Here is an 11,409-nt window from a genome sequence, read left to right as displayed (position 1 = left end):
CGAAGGGTTCTCGTTTTATGAGGAAAATAGTGCAAGAGACGGAGGTAAACCTACTGTAATCGACGAAATTTTACGAAACTTTCAGCAAATCTAAGTTTGACCCATGTCTGTAATCCCTGAAATGTTTGTACAGTTCTAAAACGGATTTCAAGAGTTATTCAAGTGTTCTGTAATATTTCGGGGAAGCATGCGCACCATGGTATACCGAGCACAGCTGACAATCATCAACTTGTCTGGCAAATCAGAATATTAGAAAATAGGGATCTCGCATTAAATAGACAAATAAGTTGACTAAAAATAATAAATTAATAATTCTTATAACACGATTACACTCGTAATAATCTTAAAACAAATCGTCAGATAATGCACATTAAAAGAATTCACTCATAATATGATCAAAATTGAAACCCCACAAAACAATAAAAGTTAAAAAGGTACCAATAAAATCTCCCGGACAGAAGAAGAAAAGCCACAAATCTAAGTTTTGCCCTGATACTTGATATTCTGTTTGTAATGATTCTGCAATTGTAAAAACAGCTGCCTGGCAGGCTGAGACAGCCTTGCCTGGAGATACTGCAGACCCTGCACAACACAAACATCAAATAAAGGGTGAACAGCTGGGGTGATATCCCTCACTAGGGCTGGGTTACTCTTGCTAACATACTCGAATATACTGCACAGAATGTAGGGCACGTGATGTCGCGCCACTTCTTTCTGTTTGGACAGCAGCTCACTGGCGCGCACAATGTTGGAGATAGTCTGAGGTGCGGTGATATATCCCTCGTTAGCAAGCACTTTTAGTATGGAGTCGTAGATATTGTTGAGGAGGTGGATGGGGTAGTTGTGCTGAACCAGACACAGCAGACATTTTGAGAGGAGATAAGGGTCGTCACAGCCGTGTTTAAATGAGTTCATAACTTGAACTTTGGTCAGTTTGTTGATGAACTTGGGAATAAGTGACACTGGGATAATAGGGGCGGATATTGTTTCCACCAGGGCAGGATCAAACTTGGTGTGGTGAAGGAGAAACTCGGCGTTTTTGTTTGGTAGACTAGCTATTAACTTTTCTATGAAGCTGTCGCTGGATGTTTTTAAATCGACCTTCTTTTCGTCCAGAAGATACAAGTCTTCATTGCAATCAAGTAGTGCTTCGGTGAATACAGCAACCTTATCTTGACTAACGTTATCTAGAAGGTTCTGAGTCAGCTTCAATTTATATTCCAATCCTAGTAGAGGAGATTTTAAAAGGGATAATGCAATCTCGAAACAAACATCCGAAATATTATCGAGAGTGAGCTCGACTTTGTCGCTGAAATAACTTTCAAGGTCATGGATTGTGCATAGCAATTCACACTGAGCAATGACATTTGACATAGGCTTAGAAACGAGGTTTTCAGAATTGATAAGAATCCCTTTGATATGACCCCTCAGATTCAATAAGTCTTCATGATATCTGGAAGCTGATGCTTTGTGGATACACATCTCCTTAACAAACATCCAATAACATCAGAATGTTGCACCTGGTGAGTTCCAAGATATTCTACCACAGCACTAAGATCAGCGCTACTCATCGAAACACCTACACCCAGATATATCTCAATAAACTCACTAGTTCCCCCAGCAGAGAATGATAATATCTCGGATAGTATCTGCCCAGCTAGTTTACCGTGAACAACTGGTAGAGGGGTGTGCGGGGGAGGCGGTTTACAAAACCGACCAAGATACGACACGACACCACCCGACAAAAGACACCCTATATCCAGTTTATCCTTATTTAGAGACATCTGACGGAATAATATCCATGTTGTAATGAGAAGCCTGTGGTAGGATGAGTTTAGGGATAGCTGAGAGAGCAGATAAAGTAGGTCAACGTGGTTTTCCAGAGGTACCCCTGGTCCAGATAACGAAAGTTCTGATTTGATAACATCTCGAGCTGAACTCAGAGTAATATCTACCAACGGTTCCGAATAGTACTTCTCCTCAATTGCTCCCATGTCCCGCATAACACAAGATATTATCGCAGAATGAAGATCTGTACATCTGTTGAACACCTCACTCTCGATAAACCAGCTGTGTTCTCTTATCGTTGATAAGAGGAACTCAGCCACGGTCATCAGGTGGTCTGTTATCATGTTGTTGTAGATGATAAGAAAATTAGATAAGATAACGTCCGGGTATGTACTGATGGTGGAGAGTATGGTGTCTAGTTTGTCGGTGGGGTTGTCGCTGTAGTGTAAACTTTTAATAAGAAGCTGAACTTCTTCTTCGTTTGAAGGGGGTGTCTCAGACACCTGAAATGGATTAGATTTACATTTTACATTCATTAATCTCGAATAACGGAACAATGTAACTATCTAATTACCTACAATTAAAATAAAAATGTATGACATTTATCAGTATTCAGTAATGAATTTACATTTTACCGTAATCAATTATCAAACTGACCTCGAAAGGATGGAAGGAAGAGATTTTATCAAAGAGAACAGCGGAGTTGAAAAATAGTCGGAGTGTTTTTCCAGTAGACGGGGGCAGATTCTTAGTTATCTGAATAGAAGTTGAATATAAATAAATTTGTATCGCTACAGCCAATGAAAGTGATCAAAGGACATTATATATATATAGTCCAGTCATATATGGACATTTATGGAAATGAACCTGCAAATATATAAGTTACAATTGATTATTAAATTGATTGGTTAGTTCTAATTTGGTGCATTATAACACGACGTAATAACTTACATTGTAAAGCTTAATGACGACATCATCAGGGATATGAACCCTACACTGACTAATAAGAACAGAGGTACAGTCTGCAATAAACCCGCAGAGCCTCTCATCTGATACTCTCGGACGCTTGGAAGTATCACGTGATTCCGTTATTTCATATGATCCCAAGTCTGTGGGCTCACTGTTAGATACCGATAAGTTTTCTTCTAATGTTGAAGATAGTAGAGTAAGAAGGGCGAGGAGTTGCTGCTCAGAAAGCTTATTACTTGCCTCAGATAACTGAGACCTGGAAATACACTGATTCAACTGAGTTTAATTATAATTAAACTAATTAATTATATAAATATAATTAATTAAAATCTACGAATACCAAAAGTAGTTGAAAATTAGATGATTTGATCATAGAGATTAAAATTTGCTCTCGTTACCTGAATTCCTTTCCTAATGAAACACGAGGATTGAACCTAAGTACGATTTGTTGAAAAAGAAGGAGAAGTTTGCCAGTTTTATGGTAAGTCAGAGCAAGTTCAGCTAACAGCAAGTCATTGCAATGTAGGAGAGCTTGTTCCAATGTAACGACACTATAGTTGAGTGGTAAGATAGCGATTGCAACACTACAATACTCCTCTCCAACCAGGGAGGAGAGAAGGGAGGTGAAGTGGGCTGATACCTCGTAACCCTGCTCCCTGTCCTCCTCTATCTGATATATCCTGAAGTTGAACAACTTTTACTTTTTTATAACTTGACTAAGCTTTTTATACGATAAGTATATACCTAATTTCTTATTTTTAAAGGCAATATCTGCAAGATAAGGTTTCTCGACTTACTATTTGACTTCATACACAATATACATGTTATACAACATACTCTTAGTCGACCTAGCCTACTAGTACTTATTTGGTCGTTTAATAGTGGATAAAATTTGGCTAACTAAGACGTAATGTGAAATTCTAACTTTAGGGTTTCTCGAACTACAGTACGTGTCGAACTAGACTATCGAGTACTAGATTGCGTGTACCAAGCTGTCTAAGATGTACTCATGGAAAAACGCATTTATGACGTGCTTTTTGTGAGGTTAACGACTAGTCAGAGTAGTCACGTCCAATTAACATATTCTATAGATTATGACAGTTGCACAGTGTCCTATTGTTCACCATTACCTGGTCACTAAAGGTGCAGTCACGCGGTAATAATTTTAAGCAGGTTTACTTTTTAATGCTTAAACGAACTGTCTATTGCCAATATCTGAATTTGTGTTGTAGTTCACTGACCTGTATTTCCGTATGACTCCAAGCAGGGCCACGTTTTTCAGAACATCAAGATCACATACTTCAGTGAACCATCTCAGCAACATTTTGTTGCTTTTCTTAGACTTCTTTCCGCTGCACAGTATCTAGATACACCGATAGGTTAGTCAGAGTTACTACGGGTAGTTTAGGCAGTTTATTATTAACAATTATTCATAATAAGACCAAATATGATCATTTTAATATGCGAGAAATTCTATACAAATTGATCATTCCAGTCAAGGAAAAACAAAACCTGAAAACTACTGGCTTTTTAAAACGTAAACTCGGAAATCACCTCAAACAGCGTGCAAGTTTGTGCTAACTCAAGAGACTTGGACTGCTGGACGAGCACAGAAGTAAAGTTGGACATTTTGGCAGTAAGATAAGCTTCCAGTAATGACAAAGCTTCTTTGTTCAGCACAATATCATCAAGAACCGCCCTAGCATCAGGATCGTTGTGTTTCTCAAGGAGATACGGTAAGATATTCTCAACCACTGATACATACACCCGCTTTTTGTTCTTCTCGTACACAACCCTCTTGTAAAGATACTGCAGTGATTCCCGGACAAACTTCAAGTCCTCACTGTGATGTACCACCATCACCTTTACCGCCTGAATCTGAGTAAATTGTGCTGTTAGTTATGATACGTCGTGATGATTTAACGTAATTTTAAGAAACGAAAATAGGACGATCCAAATAACAGGCAACCCCCTAATATAGTACAGAGTGTCCCAGTAGTTATTATGAAGGAGCGGTGGTTGCTACGTTTGGGGTGGTGACCACAACTTACGTAAGCAGGGAGGTTGAGTCTGATGTAAGATGGGGTAAAAGGATGAGACATGAGAGATCTCCACGCGGTGGAAGAGGGTTCTTCTGCTCTCGTTATCGTCTGGGAATTTATAATCATTAAATATAACTTAACAATACAAACAGCTACAAAGAGCAGTCTAGGTATTGAATACTTAAAAAGTGTCAGTAATTCAACAGATTAAAATCTACGATTCCGAAATCCGAAACTGACCTGAAATACATTGGGAATATCAAAAATGTCGTCAACTTTCATAGTTTTGAGTTTTTCCAACACCAATTGGTCTTTTGTGCAGTCTTTTCTACCAATCATAATCAGATCTACACTGGAAGAGAACTCATACATTACAAATCCTCTATATTTTAGGGAATATTAACTGAAATTGTGTCGCAAACTTTGTTATTTATTATATTGATATTTTTATTCGACTCGTTACCAGTTAATCATAATAACAAGAGAGAATGCAATGAAACACAATTTTGCGATCAAAACAAAAATTTTATAGATCCAAAGTTATCAAAAGTAAACAAAACATGACATACAAAATTAAAATGTTCCTAAATCCTAAGGAACCGGGGAATTCCTGGTGGATCCTATATCACATTCCATGCACCACTTAATTGTATTAAGATTAAAATTGCCATTCAAGAAAAATGTAAATACGTATTTATATACATTTGATTTAACATCAGGTAAATACATCAACTCTGAACATGTGCAGTTAAACTTTAAAATAAGTTGACATTCTTTAAAAATTAGCATAACTGTACCATGCGTATCATATTCTGCAGTGAAATTGTCTATTATATTAATATTATCATTACATTAATTACAAGGTTTACTTCTGAATTTTCTGGCCTGATTTGAGTGTCCTAAACAGTTCTATTTCCTTACAGAAGTCTATTCGAATCGTTCAATAATCTAATTCTAAATCTAATTGCCAATTCTTGACAATCGTGGCATAATAATAATAAAATGCATACATATTACATAAGTTACAGAAAATTCAATATCTGAACTTTCCTTAAAACAAGCTTTATAAACACATTAACTGGGACCTCAATATAAATGAAACATATTTATAGGTTGTTTTAATAATAAAATATTGAATATTCGAGGAGGAGTAATTAATTTATTGGCAACACTCTGACTTTATTTATTAATATTTATTACTCTAGTGCGTGTCAACGTGTCATCTGTATAATATTTTCCGATAAATTTTGATTGTTCGATAATTCTCCCCTCCTCAATTTTATAAAATATCAATTAAACTTTAATCATATCGCTCAACTTGTGTCATTGTTGATCATTGCAAGATTAAAATAACTTGCAGCGGTGCCAACTATCATGGTCTATGACCTGTAAACCAGAGAGACATTTGGCAAAACAAAGCTTGACATATTTATTTTTGATGTTTATGTAAACAATTTGGCTTGCTTTTTGCTTTGGCTAAAACATATCTACTTTAAAAGTGTCAATATTTCCTCATTTGTTGTTTGATTTCAGTTATGTACGGCCCATAGAGAACATATAACACGCATTGGCTACAGTATAAGCCTGCACGATCGAATCTAGTATGACCCATCGAACTTGGCATGGGGCTGAGACACACCAAAATTCAACAGGCAAGGGTTTGCGGAATGTGGACGATGTGTTTAGAAGACTGATAGAAATCACTGACCAGGAAGCTTATGTCAAAAGTGAACTCATCATGGACTGGATTTCAAAAGCTCAACCAAAACAACACCAAGTGGACCAGGTAGAATATTTTATTTATTTTACATTCCATATCTCATTTTTACAATCAAGAGTCATGGATCTCAGTCAAGAGACAAGAATTCGTTATTTATGTGTTCTACTTTTTCATCATAATTTAATGCCCCCTGAACCATAAGGTATTCTCTGAGATAGCAGTGGAGTACCTCAATAACAGCTATGCAACCTTCCTTGGTGACGTTATAAATAGCTATGGATATAAGATTTCCGACTCATACGATCCAGGGATGGCATCCAGTTTCTACAACAGCAACATGATAGAATTACCAAAAGATAAGGTCAGTAAGATACAAATGTTTTGCTTAGTTAGGCTCACCCAGGCTTGTTTAAAATTTCATAGCATGAATCTTGTGATAATAGCAAACCAGTTAAGTGTACCTGTTCTGAATTAGCACTTCATAGCTTCTAAAATAACACGTGCAGATATCATGGCCCTCATTCCCTGCTGCATCACATGTATTTCTTTAAATATTAAATCTACATGATGCATTTAATTAACTTACTCTTCTCATGAACTAAAAACACTGTTATTTAAAAAATGGAATTTTGGTTACAGGACCTCGTAATAATGTAATGATATTCCCAGGTAGATCAGCTACAAGACAAAGGCTACCATGAGTTTGATTATAGTAATAATATCAAATGTCCAGTGACATACTGTCCCTGTTTCAACCAATACACCATCCTGACACTCACCCCTGAAATGGGTGATAAACCTGGATCAAGGAATGCAGTGATGATTCATCCATTTTCAAAATTGGAACACAAGATCGACTATTGGTATTGTGGAGTTATGACAAATTCAAAATGGATGCATGTCTCATTTTTGAACAACAGTAAAGGAAGAGTTTGTAAAGCAATGAGGAAATCACAAAATATTTGGGTTGGATTCCTTATAAAGAAAAGGCATTTCATAGACTTATCAGAATATTGGAAACTCTATGATGCACAGCACATTTTGGAAATTGGGAAACGAAATGAGATGCCTAGGCAAATTCAGCTAGATTTATTGATAACATGGCTTCAGTTTCATAAACCAGAAAAGGATATCATGCAGAAGTTGTGGGACGTTATGAGGAAGTTAGATGGTAACTTTCACTACATGAAAACAATCGAGGATTGTCTGAAAGACTCTGGTTACAATATCATCAACAAAATCATCAAACATGCTGAGGCAGAAAACATAATTTGGGTGAAACTCTCAAAAGGAAAGCAGCAAAAGTTAGCAAAATCTGGAAACATCCGGTTGGAATGTAAGATGAAAGGTAAAGGAGCAGAAACATTGAACTCGAAAATGAAGACGAATTTATGTGAGATTACAATCAGGTTGACTGATTCTGTGCCAGCATTAGAGGCTGATGGATATCTAATCCAAACAAATGGCAGTAGAGAATTTGAAATAAGACATTGCTTTGGACTATCAAAAACACGGAAAGTAATGAAATTTGTATCATTCTATTTGCACAGCAGAACAGAATTGATGAAGATATGGGGAATATCTGACAAAACCTGGATAGGTTTTACTCTGTAGCTACATCTCTGTGTTTTTTCAATTACACCTGCAAGATTTGGATATTTTAAATTTCAATCAAGAACAAGTTTTATTAACAAATGACACAAAAAGAGCACACAAAGCATGTTATAGAATTACTAATTAAAATAATTCAATTTAACTAAACACATTTTCTCTTTAATAATTCTTTAGTTAATTTGTTTTTCATTATGTGAAGCCCATTTGTTAAAAATATCTTTATCCATAACTGATTTTGCAAATTTCTGTCTGTCAGATACAGATTTCCATTCTTCGAGCCATTTTAAAATGATTAATTCATTCAGATCATCAGAATTTAGCCCAGCAACTTTTTCAAGAAGATAAGCAAGAACAATTCTTTTTGCTCCAAAAGCATCTCCTTTGTTCCAGCTGATGGCCGTGTCTCTTTGTTTAATTCCAAATTCAAGTATAAATTTAATTGTAGATGTTTTCTGGCATATCAATGATGCAACAATGTTCTTGCATTCTGACTGGATTTCTTTATCTGAAGAAGTAGATTGATACATCCACGTGGGATGCTCCAAGGCGTAGCAACATGTTTTAATGATATCAACAGTGGACCAGTAACTGAGTTCTTTCAAATCAAAAACCTGTCATCATTTTAAGCGTGCTTAATGCGTATTGCTGATCTGTCATTTCAAGGACTCCAGGAAACATTCCAAGATCTAAGAGCATTAAAAACTCTTTGTGGTTGTTTTCAGCCATGTTGTAAATCAGGCTGGGAACGGAATAGAGTGACTCTTTTAGACTTGTGCGTAGAATTGGGCAGGCTAGAATTTGGCCAATTCGCAGTCTAGATGCTTTAGCATCACATGACTGTCTTAGAAGGCCAATTCCATCATGACATTCTCCAGCTGTCAAGTTAGCAGTGGAACATGATGTATATACTAGCAGTTGTATCATGAGAAATCCCAACCATTCACCGCTAGTATCACGATGGGAATTAAACTTAACTTCAAAGGCTTTCTCATCATAGCTATTATTAAACAATGGACGCCCATTAGGATGCCTTATTTTCAAACCATAAAAGGTGAGTGACTGCATATCACCTAAAAGGAGGAACTGTGGAAGACCAGGACAAGCCCACAAATGCTTTAGAATAGCTTCAGAGCATGTTGTTGACAAGAACAATGCTCTTATACTTTCCTTAAACTCACATCCAACATCATTGAGTGTCTTTCCAAGGGCACTTCTTTTATTTTGTGGCTTCATGCCTTGTTTCATAGCAAGATGCTGGAAGCGTACCAAAACTGCTGCAGTATTATGATCAAAATTTTCAAGGCTTGTCATTGATGTCAAAAGCAGCTGATAACACTGTTCTAAAGAGTAGTCATTGATAGCTTCAAAATCTGGCTCATTACATAGTAGATCATGGATGGGTAAATGTAGACTTAGCGTTTCAGAATTTGAATACCAAGCACACTTGCACTTTGAGCAGTTGATAAGACTATCACTGGTTTCTAAGGTGACATAACACAATGGCTGACGAAGAATATCAAAATACTCCATGTTGCTAGTAACAAAATGATTTTAATAATATCCAGTAAAGTTGGTAAAATATGACAACATCAGTCAAAAATTATTATTTTGAATATTTGTTTAAAATCATCAACATATTTTAAAATTTAAACATTGGTATATACTTACAAATACAGCTGAAGGGACAATGTGTTAACTATTATATTAAGGGATAATAATTGAATTAAATGGAATAATGATAATAAGATGTTTTTTGAAAAAGGAAAATGAAACCGAAGTTCAAAAGACTACGAGTGTAATTGATGTTACTGTTAGTATATTCCAGATCTTTTGGCAGGGTCTCTCATCAGTCATCATTTCACCCTAAACTACAGATTTCACGATCTTTTGGCTGTGAACAAAATTTCATAGATGCGCATCCTCTAAGATCAACATAACAAGCAGGTCTCGAACATATAATCTTCCTATTGCAACCACATTCAAGCAACCACTGGACCAAATACAATGCTTTGCTAGGTCAAGCAGTACTATGTAGAGCTTTCTAGGAGATCAGCTATGGCAGGTGCTACTACAAAAAATACAAAATACTAATCAAAAGTTTGTCCATCAGAAAACAGTATCAGTAAAGTAAAGTAAAGTAAAATTTATGACATCACATCATCACATATGTCTACAAAATATCATCACACTGTGTGAAAAAATATATAATAAATATTTCCCCACCAACATTAATTATTTATCAAATACAATATCTAAAAACAATTTTATCAAAAACATTATCCTTTTTTAAAGACTTCCCAGTGGAATAAAGATTTATAAAACGCTTCTTTGCCACATAAGGATGGAACCAAAGGTAATTGTTAAGTTTCTCTTTGTTACTGACATAACTGGCTCCTTCAATTCTTACTAAAACTTCATTAGAAACATTCCAAAAAAAGCAATCATTTGAAATACTATACTTTTAGAAATCATATCTTTCTTAAATCCTTCTAATTTAATTTTAAAACCTAAAACTGTCACAGAGTTCTTGACGTCCGGAGGGAGTTTGTTCCAATATGGAATAACTCGCTCCGGGAGAAAAGACTTCTGAATATTCTTGACCTTGTCACACTTTTACTACATCTATTGGATGAAACCAGATTAAGACCTGATCTGCTTGGTCTGAACAAGTCTGAACCATAATCAGTCAAACCATTAATTACCTTAAAAGCTTCAATGAGGTCCCCACGTATTCGCCGCTCTGCCAGCGTTGTCAAATTGAGGATTTCCAGTCTACAGCTGTAAGGAAGAGTACCCACCTCATCAATCAGACGGGTAAACCGCCTCTGGACGCTCTCCGGCTCCAAAACAATCCCCCAACTTCCATGAGCCGCACTCAAAACCATATCGATTCACTCAAAACCATATTGGTTTCCTACACTCACATTTCACAACTGTAGCTAGTAAAGCTCTTGAAGCAAGGGAAAGATTTAAGCAAAGCTCAACTTCTAGAAACAAGGCCATATTAACTAAAAGCAACAGATCATTCTGAAAAGCATCAATTAGGGAAAATTATGGATGGATTGTTGTATGCACAGGTAAATGTTTGAAGATTTCTTCTTATTCGACTTTAACACTTTAAGAAGGAAAAGAATGAAGAACTTTCTGAGTAACTCTAGATGAAGATCAAAAAGGTTTGATTGGATGAAGATCAATAAATGGTATCGAATTGTAATTTCAAACTTCAATGTTGAAAAGATATCATTCATTAAAATCAAAAGAATTTTCCAAACAATA

At 36.0% G+C, this 11,409-nt stretch overlaps 3 protein-coding genes across 3 annotated transcripts in view; 1 reads left to right on the top strand and 2 right to left on the bottom strand.

Annotated features, from left to right (window-relative positions):
* The window catches only part of LOC134813596 (tyrosine--tRNA ligase, cytoplasmic-like), a 54,603-nt gene that overhangs the window by 18,224 nt on the left and 24,970 nt on the right, over positions 1–11,409 (bottom strand). The gene's annotated exons all lie outside the window — the stretch shown is intronic.
* LOC134813516 (uncharacterized) lies at positions 288–5,177 on the bottom strand. Its single transcript, XM_063821335.1, has 8 exons — positions 5,040–5,177; positions 4,809–4,907; positions 4,312–4,635; positions 3,999–4,120; positions 3,156–3,437; positions 2,740–3,013; positions 2,446–2,544; positions 288–2,291 (listed from the first exon to the last, which is right to left on the bottom strand). The coding sequence occupies exons 1-8, from the start codon at positions 5,169–5,171 to the stop codon at positions 1,434–1,436; spliced, it is 2,190 nt and encodes a 729-aa protein (XP_063677405.1). The 5' UTR covers positions 5,172–5,177; the 3' UTR covers positions 288–1,433.
* LOC134813515 (uncharacterized) lies at positions 6,332–9,663 on the top strand. Its single transcript, XM_063821334.1, has 3 exons — positions 6,332–6,585; positions 6,722–6,880; positions 7,189–9,663. The coding sequence occupies exons 1-3, from the start codon at positions 6,403–6,405 to the stop codon at positions 8,131–8,133; spliced, it is 1,287 nt and encodes a 428-aa protein (XP_063677404.1). The 5' UTR covers positions 6,332–6,402; the 3' UTR covers positions 8,134–9,663.

Source organism: Bolinopsis microptera, chromosome 3 (genome assembly GCF_026151205.1).
Source record: "Bolinopsis microptera isolate Bmic1 chromosome 3, MBARI_Bmic_1.0, whole genome shotgun sequence".
Lineage (NCBI taxonomy): Eukaryota > Metazoa > Ctenophora > Tentaculata > Lobata > Bolinopsidae > Bolinopsis > Bolinopsis microptera.
The sequence above is the reverse complement of the archived record's forward strand: the minus strand, read 5'-3'. Positions and strand labels throughout refer to the sequence as shown.